Here is a 19,691-nt window from a genome sequence, read left to right as displayed (position 1 = left end):
TATTCTGAAAGCCAGGAGTCTGAGATCATTTTCACTGGGCTGAAATCAGGTGGCAGCAGGGCTGGGCTTCCCCGGAGGCTCTCTGGGAGAACCCATTCCTTGTCTCTTCCAGCTTCTGGTGGCTGCCAGGGTTTCTTGCCTTGTGACCACAGCTCTCCAATCTCCGTTTCCCTTGTCACATAATCTCCCTGTATCAAATCTCCCTGTCTCTCAGAATGACACTTGTGATGGGATTTAGGGCCTACCCAGATAATCCAGGATAATCTCCCTGGGTTAAGATCCTTAACTTAATCACATCTGCAAAGATCCCTTTTCCATATAAGGTAACGCTTACAGGTTCCAGGGGTTAGGATCCTTTGGGGGCCCTGATTCAGCCTTGGAATCTGTATTTCTAACAAATATGGTTTATGTGGTCCACTGATGTTACTGTGGGGTGCTAGACTCAGAAGCTCACCCCCTTTTATAGGAGACGGCCCACAGCCATGAAAGAACCACATCTCTGAGCTCTCTCCCTGTGCTCTCACCAACCCCTGGAAGAGTTCTCTAATCCTTGCTTCTGGGGCTGGGACTGACTGAAAACAGAGAGGTTTCAGAAGCAGGATTAGGACAGATTAGAAGAGGCCCCAGGAGCTGGTAGCGTTCCTGTTTCCTCGCTAATGCATACTTGGCAAGACCCTAACAGGGCCGGGTCACATGTGATAACACACCTGCAGACCCAACATCTGGAGACCAGTGTAGCAAGGTCAAGAGCTTTGGAAGGAGATGGAGTAAGCTGTATCTACCGCTGGAGGAGGCAGGACCTACTTTAGGATTGAATCAGGTCATCTACCTAGCACAGTGCCTGGAGCATGGACTGGCCATTTGTTTGTTTGTTGTTTGCTTTTTTAGGGCCACACCTGCAGCATATGGAAGTTCCCAGGCTAGGAATTGAATCAGAGCTGCAGCTGCAGGCCTACAGCACAGCCATAGTGACCTATGCCACAGCTGTGGCAATGCTGGATCCTTAGTCCACTGAGCAGGCCAGGGATTGAACCCGCATCCTCATGGATACTAGTTGGGCTCTTAACCCACTAAGCCACAGTGGGAACTCCTGAATGGCTATTTTTATTGATCAAGCAGGATTTGGCAAGGATAAAACCTTCAATAACTTTTTCTCTTGCTGCTGTCTCTGCACACACCCTGCACATGCCTGGGTGACCTCTCAGTCACCAGGTGGATCCCATTGGATTCACAGGCACTTTCACTGACTATTGAATTGCCTCCTTCTCCCGCATCAAAGTCCCAGCTGCTTGACATAAAAACTTCAACTGCCCCGTCTCTCATCTCTCTTGCAGTGTAAAGTTTCTCTCCCTCCCCCAGCTCGGAGATGGGGTCAGGGGTGGAGTGGTGCTTGGCCCCTGTACTGCCTTCCCACACCTCCCCCCGACACTGATAGTGCTCTCTGGACCCCTGCTCCAGGGTTTTGGGGGTGCAGATGGTGGATGGGGAGAGGTTACAGGGTCCATTGTAGGCAGGCCTTGGTTCTCTGTCTGGGGCAGAGAGCCAAGTGCTCTTTCTCTCATGGGATGCTTTGCAGGGTCTTTGGAGGATTCCCAAAACTCAGTTTGCACTGCGCATTCCCTGGTGTGGGGCAAGAGGGGCTCTAGATGCCACCCCAAACCTCTCCCTCAGAAAGTCTGTGTGTGTGTGGGTGTTGCCCCCCCCCAGGTGGGCAGCCCTTACCCTGGGCCTTCAGGACCCCAACAGCCCACTGCCCAGCAGCCCCCGTTGTCCCCATGGTGCAGGGCATCTCTGGGGCTCTCGTCTCTAGACTTCTTCAGGAGAGAGTCTGGTGCTGCTGTCTGCACCCTTAACTGTCAGGGCACCCACATGGCAAGCTCCTCTTATTTGATTTGGAGGCTGGTAAGTGTGCTTAAGACATTTATAAAGGCTGGAGGTGGTGCCGGAGTGAGGGAAACAGATCCGGCTTTGAGCCGCACACGGCTGTGCCAGTCCCTTGTGTAACAGCTACAGAAACTACACAAACGGTATCAGCAGCAAATCCTACACTGTGCTGCACGTGTGCAAAGGACTTGCCATCCATCACCCCTTTCATCTTCACAGCACTCCTATGCCCTAGGGCTCCCAGATGAGAGCACGAGGCACAGAGAGCCTAAGTGACTTGCCCGCCATCTCACTGCTAGGAAGCCCCAGAGCAGGATTTGAACCCAGGTAGTCTGCACCAAGATGTGTATTTATTCTTGAATGTCTCTTTAGGATGCGCGGTATTTTCACCTACTCTTCTAGCTTCGGGGTCTCAGCAGAAATTGAGATAACAAGAAAAATCTACTTTAACATCTTGTCACAATAGAAAGCATTCAATAAGCATTAGGGTTTTTTTAATTTCTTTTTTTATAATGATTTTTATTTTTTCGATTATAGTTGTTAAGCATTAGCTATGCTTGTGTTAATAGTGTTGTTTCTGCTGCTGCTGTTGCTACTGTTGTCAGGAGGTGGCAAGCTGCTGGGCCCTGGAGAGGTGAGAGATGCCAAGGGACAGGCAGGGGTGGGGCCTGATGGCCCTTCTGGCTCCCCTACCCTGAGAGTTGCTGCCTGTATCACAAGCACGTGGAAGAGTTTCATTTCACAAGCCATGCACATATATACCCCCCACACATGTACACACACCCAGCAAGTGCACAGCCGTGCACACATACTCCTGTTTGGACGTAATCTCAGAGGTCAGCGCATCTGATCACCCCCAGGCTCAGGGGGTGAGGGAAGGACTGAGAACCGAGAACTTTCTATTATGGAAAACTCCATAATCTGCAGCATCCTGAGCACGCCCGCCCTCAAGCATGTGGGAGACTCAGGTGCCTGCAGGAGAGCTGAGGACAGAAACTCTACTCCTCACTGGGCTTTTAGGGCAGAGCCAGGGTATTCAGGAAATAGGCCCTCGGAGACCCAGTCACGAGGGGACTCGGTGATCACTGGTGCAAACGGATGATGACAAGGATGGTGGTGGCCGTTCATACTAGGTGCATAGTTGCACCTCGGCGTGCATCCCCTATTTAATCCCCGCAACCCTACAAAGCAAGTAGGTTAACTCTCATGTGCACACATGCGCACGTGTGCAGAGGCATAGGTCCATACACATGTGCACACATGTACCTACACATACGCATGCCCCTTTCACAAGCCCCATTGGCCGTCTGTCTCGTGCTGAGCCCTGGACACAGGACTGGTGATTGGCTTTGGCCAGGTGGCTCAGGGACACAGTTAGGGCCAGAAGAAGGAATGCGGTTCAGACTGGGCCAAAGCGTGTTGACTTCATGGCGCACAGGAATCAGGTGGCAGAGCCGAGGGACACTGACTTGCTGTGGCCTGGCTGCTTGCCCCGTGTCACACAACGCTGTCCCGCAAAGGAAACCCGAGCACGTGTGGGAGCAGGGCCAAGAAGACGTAGATACATTGGGTGAGCTGTTTGCAACCTACTCCCATGTGGAAAGCTTCGCCAGCTTTCAGGGCCTGGATCCTTCTGTCACTGACGTGAACTCAGCATTGCTACCCAGGCGCCTCTGAGTCAGGCATTGAGAGCGTAGGAACAAACAGGATGTGGCCTCTGCCCCAGAAGAACCCACACCACAGTGGGGAGGGGAAAACAGCCAGGTAAATGTTTACCATGCAAAGGAGTGCTTCTAAGTGTGTGCCACAGAGGGCAAGAACTTGAGAGATCCCGCGACCTTATTGCAGAGCTTAGTGGCTAGAAGCTTGATTTCTGGAGTCAGTCACTCTAGTTCCATGGGCTAGTTTTGTGACCTAATGGCAGACTTGCTTCGTAGGGCTACGGGGATTACATAAGGATGTATGTAAAGTTGTAGCCACATGCTGCCACCATCCTCTCATCATTTCGCATCAGTGACCACCAAGTCCCCCAGGGATCGGGCCTTGGGGGGCCTATTTCCTTAACACCCTGGCTCTGCCCTAAAAGCCCAGTGAGGAGTAGAGTTATCTGTTCTCAGGTCTCTTTCAGGCACCCGAGTCCCCCACAGGCTTGAGGGCACGGCGTGCTCGGGCTGCTGCAGATCTGAGCCTGGGGGTGATCAGACTGGCTGCCCTCGGAGATTTGGTCCCAGTAGGAGAAAAGATGGTGCCTTCCCACGCTGGAGCCTTATTCAAAGGTGGTCCCCAAGGAACAACTGGGAAGTTTCCCGCTGTTCCATTCCTAGCCCCAGGCTCGGAAGCTCCTCCTCCAGAGGCCTGCCCATAGCCCAGGGTCCTCAACCCTTGGCCTTGGTTCATGCAAACAGCGGAAGTTGGTGAGATATTTGTATATGTTAATGCCCTGGGCACTTCCCTGTGTGGCTGTACCCTCTTGAAGTCCTGGCCCAGGGCTCCAAGGTTTTGCAAGAGTTGACAAGGAGGAAGTTGGAGCCCTCCTCCGTGTGAGAGGGGCCAGTTGTGCTGGTGCTGACGGGAACAGAGGGAGCCGATGCCAAGAGGAAATCTGTCAGGCTGCTGATAGCCCAGAGGACGGGGGGGTCCCCGTACCTGGCTGGCACCTGTCTGCCTGCTCTGCCCTTGTCATACCTGTGGCACCTCTTAGGGATGTCCAAGACTTTATGGGGAGCCCTCCCTTCACGGAGACAGATAAAATGCCTGGTGTGGCTTTAAACAAGCCAAGTTTCTTGATGTTGTAGCGCTCGTTGCTTTCAGTTTCTGGGCACAGTGCTGGGCTTTTGTAGGAGGTCATTGTCCGCATGTCCTATTCCCTTACGCTTGTTCCTTTCTGGGGGCCCCCTGTCCCCCCATTGCACTGACCTCTGAGCATCTCTTCTTCAAGGCAGTGTTAGGAAGAAGTAAAACACTTATTAGTCATTTCTGGTAATTGTGTCTTGAAAAGGTCTGGGGTTTGAGGTCAGAGAGAAGCACTGGCTTGGAATCCCTTGTCTCTGCCCCTGACTGGTCTAGTGACCCAAACAGTGACCTAACCTCACTGAGCCTCAGTTCCCTTATTTGTAAAACAGGGACATAACGGGGCCGGACTGAGTCTTGTGCTTTTATTAGCACCATGCTCTAACCAGCTGAGCTGATTGGCCAGCTACACGGGTCTTGGACTTTTATTTTTTTATTTAAAAAATAAGTTTTTATTTCTTTTTTTGCCTTTTTCCCAGGCTAGGGGTCTAATCGGAGCTGTAGCAGCCAGCATATACCACAGCCACAGCCACGCCAGATCCGAGCTGCCTCTGCGACCTACACCACAGCTCACGGCAATGCCGGATCCTTAATCTGCTGAGCGAGGCCAGGGATCGAACCCGCAAACTCATGGTTCCTAGCCAGATTCATTAACCACTGAGCCATGACGGGAACTCCGGGTCTTGTGCTTTTAGGTGAACACTCCTCCGCTGTTACTGTGCCCATGAGTCAGCTGAGGCTTGTGTTCAGCCACAGATCCTGGCTCAGTAGGTCCTGGGGTGGGTGGTGGGGTTAGGCAGGACCGGGGAGGGGGGGATGCGCCTGAGATCCTGCATTTTTCACAAGCTCCCTGGTGATGCCAATGCTGCTGGTCCTGGGACCACCCTGTGAGCAGCCAGGCCTTTCAGAGCTTTAATGGGGATTAAATAAGTGCCTGTACAGCAAAGTGGCCGGAAGAGCTCCTCACGCGTGGCGGAAGCTCAGCTGAGGTCAGTCCTCTCCCTTTACTTCCTTGAAAGTTTTAGAAAGCAGATCCAGTGGAGGAAAAAAAGCTCACATGAAGTTATTAGGAGCACAGCGACAGAGTCACAGGGTGGGGAGCAGGAGGTGAATCCAGAATGTGCAGCAGCAGGAGCTCCAGCAGGGGCTGCACTCAGAACCACCCGGAGGCTAGGAAGCAAGTCACACTCCCCAGACACCACGAAAGAGCTGCTGGAGCAGAACATCTTGGAATTGTTAGTTTAAAAAAGCATCCTAGGGAGTTCCCATTGCGGCACAGTGGAAACAAACCCTACTAGTACCCATGAGGATGCAGGTTCATTCCCTGGCATAGCTCAGTGGGTTCATAATCCGGCATTGCCGTGGACTGTGGTGTGAGTCGCAGATGTGGCTCCGATCTGGCGTTGCTGTGGCTGTGATGTAGCCTGGCGGCTGCAGCTCTGATTTGACCCTAGCCTTGGAACTTCCATATGCCGTACCTATGGCCCTAAAAAGCAGTAAATAAATAAAAATAAGAAAGTGTCGTAGGTGCTTTGGAGTTGTTTATTGGGAACTACTGATCTGGTACAAACCCTCATTTTAATTAATTAATCACTTATTTTTTTTGGCCACTCCTGTGACATGTAGATGTTCCCCGGCCAGGGTTCGAACCCAAGCTACAGCAGGAACCTGAGCCAAAGTAGTGACCATGCTGAGTCCTTAATAGCTAGGCCACCAGGGCACTCCACATACCCTCGTTTTAGGGAGGAAGCCCCGAGAAGGGAAGTGACAGTCCCCAGTCACCTAGTTAATTCAGGCAATTATTTGTTCTTTTATTTGACACATAGACACTGAACATTCACTGCGTGCCAGGCACTGTGCTGCGTCCTGGGTGGTTCACTGGTGAAAAACATGACCCCAGCCCTTGCTCTAGTAAAGTTCATAATCTAGTGGGGACCTAGACATCACATGTGGACCCAGTAAAGAGATAATGACACACGGTCATGAATACTTTCCTTCCTGGGCAGAGTCAGCGTAGAGGATGTCCTGGCAGAGGGTCACAGGGACCACATCAGATTGGGGAAAGTAGAAATCTTCCCTGAGGAGGTGGTATTTCAGGTGAGACCTGAAGGAGCAGCAGGAAAAAGCCAGGTGGAGCGTGAGCCACGTCGGGAACAGAGCATGGTATCAAGGGTTGACAGTTTGCTGGCAGTGGGCAAGGGGGAGCACCCCGACAGAAGCTCCAGAGGCTGGCTGCTGCCAGACCCCCTGGCCTTCTGCTTTGGTGACTGTCCAAGAGGCCACGCCCTCACCTTCTCTGCTGTTGTTCAGCAGCTTCTGGGGTCCAGTTCACCCTGCCCCCTTCGGCCGTCCGACCTTCTCTAACTAGTCTCCCCGGTTCCGTCCGCAGCAAACGGGCCCCATCAGTGCCACCCTGGTGATGACACGTCCCATCAAAGGGCCGAGGGACATACAGCTGGACTTGGAAATGATCACGGTCAACACTGTCATCAACTTCAGAGGCAGCTCCGTGATCCGACTGCGGATATACGTGTCTCAGTACCCGTTCTGAGCCCCGGGCTGGCGCTGCCCACACTGCCTCTCAGCAGCACCAGGGACAGGAGAACCCAGAGAGAGAACGAGAGCGTGACGGACGCGGCGCCTTGCCTGCCACCCGAGGAGTCAGCCCCGAGTCCCGGCCGCGCCTGTGTTCCTGTTGACCCGTCGCTCCGAAGGTCGCGCTTCCCTGGTTCCTATGACGCAGTGATGACAAGCATTCTCACTGGCCCCTGACCTGAGATCGACGGTGATTTTGCAAGGCCTTCCGTTTATTTCCATATTTCTCAAAGAAAATAGGTTAGGTTTGCTGGGGTCTGAGTCCACGTTCAAAGACTGTGAACCGCTTCCGCTCACCTCCTCCTGCCTTCCTTCTGTCTCTCACTGATTGCTTCTTCGCCAAGGCCCAGAGAGCTCACGGGCTCGCTGGCTTAGCTAGTTCTGCTTCTTGCATGTACAGAGAAGGCGGTGGAAAGAAACCACAGCAGGATCTAAGGGTTTGTAAAGAGTCTATTTCGAAGCCATGTCTGGTATTTTCAGCCATAAGAGAAGTTGTAGTTGTCCTTAAAGTTGTATACCTGTTTAATCCTTTCTTGCTCATTTTGAGTATTTTGTTTTTAATCAGTGGTAGAATTCCTTCAAAAGGCCTTAAGGCACATGTTATGTTCTGTCTTCCCAAGCCCAGTCTCCTCTCCATTTTAGCTCAACATTTTCTGTGCGAACCCTTCATCACGCTTTCTTTAGAATTTTTGCCCAACTGGGTTGGAAGGCAGAGGTCTCCAAACTGATTAAATATTTGAAGAGATGTTGTGTTTGGTTTATTTTGAATTGTAGATGATTCGGCATTTGGGGTTGCTTCTAGTTTTCTTTTTCTTTTTTTTTTTCTTTTTGTCTTTTTGCCTTTTCTAGGGCCGCTTCCGCGGCATATGGAGATTCCCAGGCTAGGGGTCCAATTGGAGCCGTAGCCACCGGCCTATGCAAGAGCCACTGCAATGCAGGATCCGAGCCGCGTCTGCAACAGCTCATGGCAATGCAGAGTCCTTAACCCACTGAGCATGGCCAGGGATCGAACCCACAACCTCATGGTTCCTAATCAGGTTCATTAACCACTGCGCCACATCGGGAACTCCGCGTCTAAGTTTTCTTTAGTTTATTGTATACTGGCTTGAGAAGCTCTCCAGAGAATGTGGTCATTGTTGAAATCTCAGGCACATGATGGGGAGAGGAATGGTGGTGGAGAGGGAGTTGGGGGGGAGCATCAACGCTGAATCCTATTCCATTTGAGTGGAAGATATCAAACAATCTCTCTGTGATGTGGGTTATTTCCAGATACTTTTCAGAATAGGAATGTATTTAGGTTACTTTATTACTTTTTCTTTCTTTCTTTTTTTTTGCTTTTTTCTTTCTTTTTTTTTTTTTTTTTTTTTTTTTTTTTTTTGCTTTTTAGGGACATGCCCACAGCATATGGAAGTTTCTAGGCTAGGGATCAAATCAGAGCTATAGCTGCCAGCCTACACCACAGCCACAGCAACGAAGGATCTGAGCCTTGTATGCGACCCACAGCACAGCTCACGGCAACGCTGGATCCTTAACCCATGGAGTGAGGCCAGGGCTCCAACCTGCATCCTTATGGATGCTAGTTGGATTCATTTCCGCTGAGCCACAATGGAAACTCCCGAAGTTACTTTATTTTTTCAAAAAATTTATTGGCGTATAGTTGACTTATGATGTTGTATTAGTTTCAGCTGTACAGCAAAGTGAATCAGTTATACATATAGCTATTCTTTTTTTCCCCCCTTGTAGGTTATTACACACTGTTGAGTAGATTGTCCTGGGCTATACAGCGGGTTCTTGTTAATCATCAGTTTTGTACAGTGGTGTGTTTAGGTTATTCCCACCCTCCTGCGTCTTCCGTCCCCCCAACAATGTCCCCTATGGTAACCATAAGACTGGTTTTGATATTTGTTTTTGTTTTATAATCAAGTTACTTTAAACCAGTGGCCCTTCACCCTGACTACATAGTAGGATAACCATTCGTGCTTTCAAGAAAAAAAATCTGATTCCCTGGGCCTCACCCCCAGAGATTCTGATTTAGTTGGTCTTAGGTAGGGCCAGGCGTGGGCATCAAGAGCACATTGTATAAGGAGAGGGAGGCAAATATGACCCAAACCCTGGCCATCTTCTCCTCCACATCTTTTCAGTTACTTGTAGGATTCATTGTTCTTTTCCTGATTAGGAACCTGGATTCCCTTCTGTCTTGGGGTAAAGAGAGTCACACATGAGGCGGGGAGAGAACGGGTGGGGAGCGCAGCCTTTGAGTCCCATCCTAGGAGTCGACTTGAGGCTTCAGAGGGTGCACCTGCTGATGCTGAAGTTGAATCTAGAGGCTAGAGCTGCGGGTTCTCCCATTCCATCTGCGGGGATATATTTGTTAAAGACCCGCTCTATGCCAGGAACTGTGCCCTGGATTCTTAAGGTTAATAGCTGGGTCTGTAGTGGAGGAATAGCGTGTTCAATTCCCTCACCTGGAAAAGCATTTGTCACACCCACAGTTCGCACCTAGCTTTGCGGTTGGCCGTGGTTACATTTACCTCCAAAACGATGCATTTCCCAACCACTTCCCACTGTGCCCTTCCCATCTGGCTCAAGGATGTTAACGGAATGTCAGCAACAAATCAACAACAGAACAGATGCCCCAGTGTCAGAGCACAGAAGAGAAAGGACAGTTTCCTACAGACCTGCCAGCATGCGGGCCCAGCTCCACAGAGCAAAGAGCAGAGGTGACCCTGGGCCTGGGGCTGCCCCTGCGTGGGGAGGCTTGGGTGTCAGGACTGGGTGTGGAGCTGGGAATGCCAAGACCTCATGCGAGCTCTGCTCCGAGTAGCTCCGAGTGACTGACTCAGGCTCAACACAGCCCAAGGGTAAGGTCTCCTTTCACTTCTGAAAAAGGAGGGGCAGCCTTGCCTTGATGATTTGAGGACCCGTGGGTATCAGGTGCCACATTTGGAACCAGCCCCGAGTCTCTGGGCTTGCATTTTATTTGTCCATGTCAAGACGTGGCTTCCTGCTTCTAAGAAAAAAGGCGCAGGGAGACTCATAAAAGCAGCCTCAAAGGGCTTCTTGGACTTCAGGTTGCTCTTTCCAAACACAGTCTGATGAGTTCAGGGTAAATGAATCAGAAGCATGTGGGATCAATTTACCTTAAAATACACTAGGGCCTAAAAATCAAGAGAAAAATGCCCTGGGGCAAAGCATCTACGTACTGTAAGGCCAAGCCCCAGACATTTGGGAAACCATTACAGGGGCTCCCAGAACCCGGAAAGCTAAGCTGTTGGCTTCGGCCATCCCTTGGGAATAGTCAGGTGCTCTTATTTTCACAGGACTGGGGCTAAGCATCCTCTTTGAATCTCAGCATCGAGCCCCCTCCCTGGGAGTCTGCTGGGGCTGGCTGTTCCCTTGCAGCCTGAGGTATCTGGCCACTCTACACCTGTCCTTTGTCAGCTTTGCCCCATCTCTGAGCTGGGCCAACAGCTTGCGCCAGGAACCGTGCTCTGTCCTGCTCCAGCGAGGCCCGAAGAATGAAGGGATCTGGGGTGGATGGGCGCCAGATTAAGAGCTGGAACACCTGCAATAGTTCTTGTGTTACCACCTAATCTTCTGGACTCAATAGGGATGAAAACTTCCATTCAGCTGCCTTTAATTCTAAAGTTTTGTGATTCCTTGAAATGTACTTTGGGGATGACAGCCAGCATTTCCATTAAACTGCAATTTTAGAGTTTCACAGTGGTTTGCCAATCATAACACTTTCTAATTGGCACAGGATCCACCTACCTGTTGCCTCTCAGGCCTGAGTAATGTACTTAGAAATTTTCTTAGGTAACTGTCTTGGCCCTTGGGGTGTTATTTTCCCAGATGGTGAAAGTATTTCAGCGGGTCTGATTACTTCATTTTTGGTGGTTTCAATGTATTTCTGTGGCCTGAGTGCTTAGTGTAATTGCACAAATTCTTTATCTGGGTGAGCCACTAGAGTCCCCCAGAAAGAGATGACATGACAAAGGAGCAACTATTCTTTTTTTTTTTTTTTTTTTTTTTTTTTTTTTTTAACTGGCTGTACCCATGGCATATGGAGTTCCTGGGCTGGAATTGAACCTGAGCTTGAGATGCTGCAATTGGATTTTTTTTTTTTTTTTTTTTGCTTTTTAGGGCCATACTTGCAGCATATAGAAGTTCCCAGGCTAGGGGTGGAACTGGAGCTTCAGCTACCAGCCACAGCCACAGCAGCATGGGATCTGAGCCATGTCTGCAACCTACACCAGAGCTCATGGCAATGCCAGATCCTTTAGCCCACTGAGTGAGGCCAGGGATTGAATCTACATCCTCATGGTTACTAGTTGGGTTTGTTACTGCTGAACAACAGAGGGAACTCCTACAGTTAGAATATAAGCCCACTGTACCACAGTGGAAACTCCAGGAGCAACTATTCTTTCCTTCTTTCTGCACACATGAAATTCTGTTTGTAAAAGATTTTATTTTATTTTATTATTTTTGTCTTTTGTCTTTTCAGGGCCACACCCGTGGCATATGGATGTTCCCAGGCTAGGGGTCTAATCGGAGCTATAGTGGCTGGCCTACACCACAGCCACACCAATGCAGGATCCGAGCCACGTCTGTGACCTACACCACAGCTCACAGCATCCTTAAACCACTGAGCGAAGCCAGGGATTGAACCTGCAACCTCATGGTTTCTGATCGGATTTGTTTCTGCTACACCAAGGCGGGAAGTCCATATTTTATTGTAAGAGAACACACTTTGGTTGAGCACCCACCCACCCAACTTTGGTGGAGCAAGTTTCTGGATTCAGAGAGATGAAAAGATAGATACAGTCCTTGACAAGATATTTGTCTAAGGGTTTATGCAGCTGATGAGACAAAACTGCTATACAACATGCAGGGTGCATTTGAGCAGTGGGAACAAAATGATTTTGGTCAGATTTTCATAATGATTGTGACATATCAATTTTAGACAACACAAATTCTTACGAACATCCACCGATACGTGTGCAAAATTTAAAATAAGAAATGCCTCAGCTTAGAATTGCCAAATCCATTGAAAGGAGATACGAAATCAAGGTTAGCTCAAACTTGTCTTTCTTCTGGATACTGGCTGTGTGTACTGTGAAATGCAGCATTTTTATTTCTAGGGGGAAGAAAAGCCAGCTTTCAGTAAAGCTCTTCTGTTTGGGAATTGGCCAGTGCTCATCAACTACACCCCGATAACAGATTCTTCCTTCTTGTTGATGTTTTGTTCGCAAAGGTCTTAGTGCCTTTACTTAGCAGCTGGCTGACAGCTTCCTTAGACTCCCTGACATTAGTAACTAAAGGATGTTTTTGTTTTTGTTTTAAATAACCAAGTAGTTTCAGGACAAAAGGGAGTGATTTGAAGCAAGATTGATCATTTTGGTAGTTTTTTCAGGGGGCGGAGGAGGGAGGGGAGATGCCAGCGTCCAGTTAAGAGTCTTGCCGACGTTCCCTAATGACTAATCTTAGGCTTCCCAGGACCCATTAGTGCCGCAGACCATTAGCGTGAGAAAATAGGGGTCAACGCGAGAATGATCTATGAACTTGCCGTAGCTGATTCCTTTCATAGAGGGAATGACATGTTGCCAGGCAGTGACTAACAGCATTTTTTTTCCGGAATTTGAAATAGTCTTGAGCAAGAATGTAAGCTTCAATAGGGGTAAGTGGTGCATAGATGCAAACACCAAGGTCCTGCGCACACCTATGTATCAAGAGTCGATAAATCATTAATTTATTAATGCTAATTTAGGGCTGCTAGAGAGTCACTTGATGCCATATAAAGGGAGTCTTTATTTGGGGAGGATTGTTTGGCTTTCAAGCCTAGCTTTTTTTTTTTTTTTTTTTCCTTTCTGATTCTTGCTATCCAACGTTCTACTGAGAATGCATCTGATGTTGCAAAGCTGGCTTCTCTCACAAAGTAGCTTCTACTTCAAAACACATGCCTTGTGTTCTTCCGAGCGTTAAGGTATAAACCTCTTAGAATTCATCCTTAAGGAGAAGCATGATTGCTTCTATATTTGTGAATATTCTCTATCCTCTGCTCTTAAACATTTTACCAAAAAAGCCATTATTGAACCCAAGCTATGGTACTTGCAAAATACTTAGCTCCTTATAGTCATCCTGTAGTCTTACATTTTTATGTTGTTTTATTTTGTTTCATTTTCTTCTAGTTCCACATTGTAAAAGACCCCATAGAGGTGTCCACCCCAAGCTTGGCATTTCCACTCAGCATCTTCCCACTGTTTTGTTTTTTGTTTTTTTCCTTTTTAGGGCCGCACCCACGGCATATGGGGGTTCCCAGGCTAGCAGTCGAATCAGAGCTGTAGCTGCCATAGCAATGCGGGATCCGAGCCGCATCTGTGACCTACACCACAGCTCACGGCAACGCCAGATCCTTAACCCACTGAGCAAGGCCAGGGATCGAACCTGAGTCCTCATGGATACTAGGTGGGTTCGTTAACCACTGAGCCACGATGGGAACGCCATCTTCCCAGTCTTTTTGAAGAGCAGTCTGTGGGCCAATGATATAGGCAAAACCCAGCCTTTGTACACCAGCACTGATTAAGTCTCAGAGACAGAGTTTTGGGTGAAGCAGAAGGAACAGCTTTATTGCTTTTCCAGGCAAAGGAGACCACAGCAGGCTAACGGCCTCAAAACCATGTCGCCCTTAAGAGGAGACAGCAAGGGGTTTTATAGGTTTAGCTTGGAAAAAACAGGGCTGTTGCTAAGGATTAGGTGCCTGCATTCTTCTCCCTCCCTACGTCATTTCAAAGTCATCAAGGCAGGTGGTCCAGTCATGGTTTCTGGTGTCTTTGGGGTTCTCACACCTTGCCCTTCTCTCTGCAGTGAAGGTTGCTCAGAAAAAGAAGGGTGTGTGAGGGAGGGTTTCAAAGGAAGGAAAACACTAGGCATTCACTGTATCTCTAACGAGGAAGTAATCATGAGTGAGAAAAAGCATGTATACGTGTGTGTGTAACTGGGTCACCTTGCTGTACAGTAGAAAATTGACAGAACACTGTCAGCCAGCTATAATGGAAAAAAGAAAAATCATTATAAATGATCCAAAAAGGTAATCATTAGTGAAAGAAAGCAGTTCGGTAAAGAAGAAATTAGTTGTGAAAAGCCAGTCAGAATAAGTTCCCGGATCCAGGCAGGGCATCACATAAGGGAGACTGTTTTAACTAATTTTTAGCTGTAACAATGTTTCCTAATCATTAACTCTTGAGTCAGCCTTTTGAGACTGAAGGGAGGCCTGGGAGGCTGAAGGAAAAGCCTTTTACTTCCAACTCAAGGACACAGGGGCTTGTGCATAGTTTCAGTAACACAGCTGCAAAGGCAGAATTTTTTTTTTTTTCTTTTTGTCTTTTGTCTTTTTAGGGCCTCACCCGTGGCATATGGAGGTTCCCAGGCTAGGAGTCGAATCAGAGCTGTCACCTCCGGCCTACATCACAGCCACAGCAACGCCAGATCTGAGCCGTGTCTGCGACCTACACCACAGCTCACGGCAACGCCGGATCCTTAACCCACTGAGTGAGGCCAGGGATCGAACCTGCATCCTTATGGATGCCAATCAGGTTTGTTAACCACTGAGCTACAATGGGAACTCCAAAGGAAGAATTTTTTGTGCAAAGTCACTATTAGAATCATCATCTACCCTTTTCTCGGTCAAACCATACTTAGTCGAGAGCATCCTTCAGCTTAGAATCCAAGAATATGGAAGGACAGCCAGCCTCTCTTGCTTCCCGCTTTTCTTCCTGTTGGAATTTTGGAATGCATTATCTCCTTAGAACCCAAAGTAGCCCTTTTGAAAGACTCAGGACATTATTTTCCACCATAAAACCCAGAATTTTTCTCCAGTAAGTGATGAAGAGCTCCCTGCTGTTCCCTAAGAATTGTACGGCACTGAGGCACGTGGCAAAGGAGTAGATTGCCTATTCGAGCTCCTGTAGGGATGGGGCAGGCTCAGGAAGGCACAGAAGTTGACTCTTCCAGCTGATACTGAGCCAATACTCTGCTAATACTCAGCTGATAAACATCCAGCTCATCACCCTCACCCCCTCCAGCTGTAAGCTTCCATCTTGAGACACAACCTCAGGGCTGCTCTGGTTCCTCATTTTCACCAGGTTTTGCTCAGGCCCCACGTCCTCTGTCGACCCTTCAACAAGCTGCTGCAGGCTGAGGTGGGGAGGAAGAGGATGAGGGCGGAGATGGAGCTTCTCTTGTTCGGCCTCTCGAGTTTGAAGCTCCCGGCTGAGTAAGGTGGTGGGCTTGGGGTTGGGTGAACCTTTCATCCCCTCCTCGTCCGCCTCTCATTTCAATGCTTTTATCTCTTCTCTTCCTTCTTGCCTTGTCTGGACTGTCTCCTCACCGCCAGCCCCCTGTCTCCATCCCAGGGTTAGAAATTGGCGGGTGGGTCCTGCCCAGTGAAAGTGCTGCTCCAAGGGGCAGAGTACAAAGCAGTGGTGTAGTTTGATTTCTTCCCCATCCCCCCCACCTCCTCTCTTCTCTTCTCTTCCAAGCACACGGAACCTCTCCCCAGTCTCCAGAAGAGCCCTTCCTGAGCAAAGCCACGGCTTCCCTCGTCTCACTTTCCTCCTGTCATCCCTGCTCAGAAAAGAAAGGATCTCTGCCCAGTGATCTGACCCTGGGTCTTCTCTGTGGCTGTTTCTGGGGGGCGAGGGGCAAGGGTGTGGGGTTTGCGCTCAGGGTCCTTTATCCCTTCCATTGTCTCCATTTGAGGCTCCACTTCCTTCATTCCAACACCGCTTTGTCCGGGAGCCAGGCTACTCCCACTCATTCCCAGAAATGCACTTTTTTTTAAAAAAAAAAAATTAATTTTATTGGCATATAGTTGACTTACGAGGTTGTATTAGTTTCAGGTATACAGCAAATTCATCAGTCATACATATGTATATATCCATTCTTTTTTCCCATATAGGTTATTACACACTATTGAGTAGATTTTCCTGTGCTATCTAGCAGGGTCTCATTAATCGTCTATTTTATACAGTAATGAGTGTATGGTATTCCCACCCTCTCAATTCTTCCCTCGCCCCAATGGTCTCACCTATGGTGTCTATAAGATTCGTTTAGAAATCTGTGAGTTTCTGTTTTATAAATAAGTTCTTTTGTATCTTTTTATTAGATTCCACATATAAGTGATATCATATGACATCTTTCTCTGACTTCACTCAATTTGATATTCTCCAGCTCCATCCATGTTGCCGCAAATGGCATTATTTCATGCTTTTTAATGGCTGAATAATATTCCATTGTATATATGTACCCACATCTTCTTTATCCATTCTTCTGTCGATGGACATTTAGGTTGCTTCCGTGTCTTGGCTGTTGTAAATAGTGCTGCAGTGAACATTAGTGTGCATGTGTCTTTGAATTATGGTTTTCTCCAGATATATGCCCAGGAGAGGGATTAATGAATCATAATGTAGTTATATAGTTAGTATTTTAAGGAACCACCATACAATCCACCATAGTGAGAAACAAGCTTTTAAAATCTCTCCAGCACTCTCTTTGTCCCTAGCCCATTGTGGCATCTAGTGGCTTGACACGGTGCCTGTACTCTTCATGTAATCTGGAGGAGAGGGTGGGAAAAACTGGGGTCCCTTGAAACACAGGACAGTGCAAACACTAAAGGCCAGGGTCTCTTTACCAATAACAAATAACCCTTAACTTTCTTTGTAAAGTGTAGTCTAGCACTTTTCATAAGTTCACAGATTATAGAACTCTTCATCCAAACAATCCCCAGTTAGAACATGCTGTGGTTTTATGGAGTGTAGCCTTTACTCAGATCAACTTACACGTTTGCAACCTTCTCCCATACACCCCTTTTTCACAGCGGAGTTGAGATTTAGTTGTGACTTAAAAGATGACCAAGAAATCCTCAGGCACAGAAAGAGAAGGACACTGGGAAAACCAGTGTGGTTGGAGTGAAGGATTTAGGGGTATGTATATAGCAGGGAGCGATGGAATTTTCCCCATTATTTGTGGTGCTGTTCATCTAATTGAGTTTGGACTTTATTACAGAAGCCAACACTTCACAGAACACTAGTCTGTGGAGATGCTCGCCGGTGTTTGAGGATGGAAAAGTTCACTTGTTTAATGGATCGGAGAATCTGAACGCTGAAACCCTTTTTGAAAGATTAACAATTGACCTTAGAAAATTAAAGCCTCTGAGAAGTCCTACAATGAAGAAGAAACCTGTTTAATTTTGCATAAAGGTAGTCAAACTTATTTGCAAGGGAAATGTTTTCTTTTTTTTCCTTTTTTTCCCGATAGAACAACTATCAACATCTCCAGAAATAATTTTCCTTAGAGTTTGGGAATTGTGCTGTCTGCTATGGGGAGCTATGGCATGGTTTTAATTTTATTTTGTTTTGCTTTTTAATTAGGGAAGGGCCATGGTCTTATTTTTAGGAAGATTATTTTGGAAGTGGTGTATGGAAAGGGGAGAAATGAGAGTCAAGAAAAATACTGCAGCTGTTCACCTGGGAGATCATTATCTCTAAATTGATCTTTCTAAGGAGTAGGGTTGACTAGTTCCTTGCTTAAAAGTCTTTACTAGGAGGTCCCTTGTGGTACAGAGGATTAAGCTTCCGGCATTGTTATGACTGCGTCTCTGGTTCGACCACAGGCCTAGGAACTTCCAGAAAAAAAAGGCTTTATTGACATCCCCTCTGCCCGTGGGATGAAGTTCAAACTCCTGAACCTGATGCATTAAACCATCTGTGATCTGGCTCCGGCCTACTTCCCCAGCTCCAGCTTCCACCAATTTCCCTTCTTTATAACAAGTTCTCAAACAAGCAAACACCACCCTTCTCCCTCCCCCCCAAACCGGAAAGGCTTTATATTCCCTCCAGCTGTTCTTGCTAGAGCTCTTCCAGGCAGTGCTTCTCTTTGTCCACTTGCCAGAAGCCTATTCACCTGTCCGTCAGTCCCCTCTGAGGTCAGCTCCTCTCTGAGCTTTCCCGACCACCCACCCTTGAAACTCTACAACTGCACCACCCACCCTGCCCTCTCCTCCTGGGTAGGGCAAAACACTCCTTCCGTGTCACCTTGTTTCCTTCATTGTGGTTCCCACAGGGAGTTTTAAAATGCAAGCTCCTTCGAGACACCCTTTATATGTTGCTCATCACCACAGACTTGAGGGTGCCTGGTACAAAGTAAGGGGTCAGGGTCATTCAAGCAAATATGATGAGAAAATGGAGAGAAGGGCAAAGATTGGAGAGAATGGTGGTAGATGGAATCAATAGGTCTTGGTGATTTATTGGGTGTGGAGGCTTAGGGAGCTAAGGCACACCCAGAAGCAAGCTAAAGAAAACCTCAGGAGGAGTTTGGGAAGTGGGGGAAGAGGAATTCCATTTTAAACTCGCTTCTTTGTCTTTTTGTGTGAGGTGTGTAATTTGCATACAGTGAGCCGCACAGATCTTAATTCCGCAGTTGGATACTGTTGGGCAGATAGAATCTGCTGAATTTGAGGAGATTATGACACATCAGGGCTCTTCTGAAGGTCAGAAGTTTGTGTTGGAGGAGAGAGTCTGATGCTAGAGAGGGATCTCTGGGGAGTCCTTCGAGAATTGGTCCTGCAGAGGCAGATGAGGTGGCTCCTTGGGGATGAGAAACCCGAGGACCCATTTTTTTGATCTAAATGACCAATACACCCATGAAAGCCATCATCTGCTCACTGCGAGTCTGTCAGTGGCTTCCTGAGTGAGTGACAGGGCTCTTATCCCTGGTAATCATGGGCACACTACACATGAGGAAAGAATGTGAAGATAAGCAAAAATGACTCATAGCCTAACATCGAAACTGAAAACTACATTAACCATGTGATTTATTAGCTTCCTGAAATAGCAGAATCATTTTCTTACTAACCCATTAGGCAAATAAATGTTCTTGATAGGAAGTTAGCACTCATTTACTCCTTAAAGTATACTGCATTGAATTGGATGTACAGGAAAATATTATTGGCCTTAGGAGTTACAGAGTGGTGAGAAACTCTGCAAGTCTAGACATCTTTGGTTCTTTTTCCAGCTCTCTCTGGAAAAATGAAGATGTTTTCTAGGTTTCTCTTGACCTGGGGCAAGAAACTTGGCCTCTTTGAGCCTCACCTGTTGCTTGCAATCTGCAGAAAATGTTAACCCCGATCCCAGCCTCAACAAATATTTTTTCAAGTTTCTCTCCTATGTTCTTGGCTCTGACCTGCTTAAGAATCCCTGCTCTAGCAACTTTTCACCCGGACATCTGGCCAGAGAGCCATCACTCTCAATTGTGTTTTTTATGCTGGAGGACAGGAAAGCAAGGTGTACTTCACTCAAATTCTTCACAGGAATTTTGTTCTGGCTCAGCCAGCTGGGTATAATAGCACCCATCCAGTGAGGCAGAGG

The 19,691-nt window shown here is 47.9% G+C and overlaps 1 protein-coding gene across 4 annotated transcripts in view; it reads left to right on the top strand.

Annotated features, from left to right (window-relative positions):
• Nucleotides 1–8,014, top strand: part of FBLN5 (fibulin 5) — an 88,319-nt gene extending 80,305 nt beyond the window's left edge. For all 4 annotated transcript variants that reach the window (XR_014811311.1, XR_014811310.1, XM_001929027.4 and 1 more), the window contains exon 11: nt 7,064–8,014. Coding sequence is in view for 2 of the 4 variants with exons in the window: in XM_001929027.4 (XP_001929062.1) it covers nt 7,064–7,225 (162 nt within the window). In the remaining 2 variants the exon portion in view is untranslated. The remainder of the gene's footprint in view (nt 1–7,063) is intronic.
• Nucleotides 8,015–19,691: the final 11,677 nt, after the last annotated feature.

The sequence above is a fragment of the Sus scrofa genome, chromosome 7, assembly GCF_054392235.1.
Source record: "Sus scrofa isolate SSC_HxYL_T2T_F1_AM1 chromosome 7, Sscrofa_HxYL_maternal_Yorkshire_Landrace_v2.0, whole genome shotgun sequence".
Taxonomy (NCBI): domain Eukaryota; kingdom Metazoa; phylum Chordata; class Mammalia; order Artiodactyla; family Suidae; genus Sus; species Sus scrofa.
This window is presented reverse-complemented; position numbering and strand designations above follow the sequence as displayed.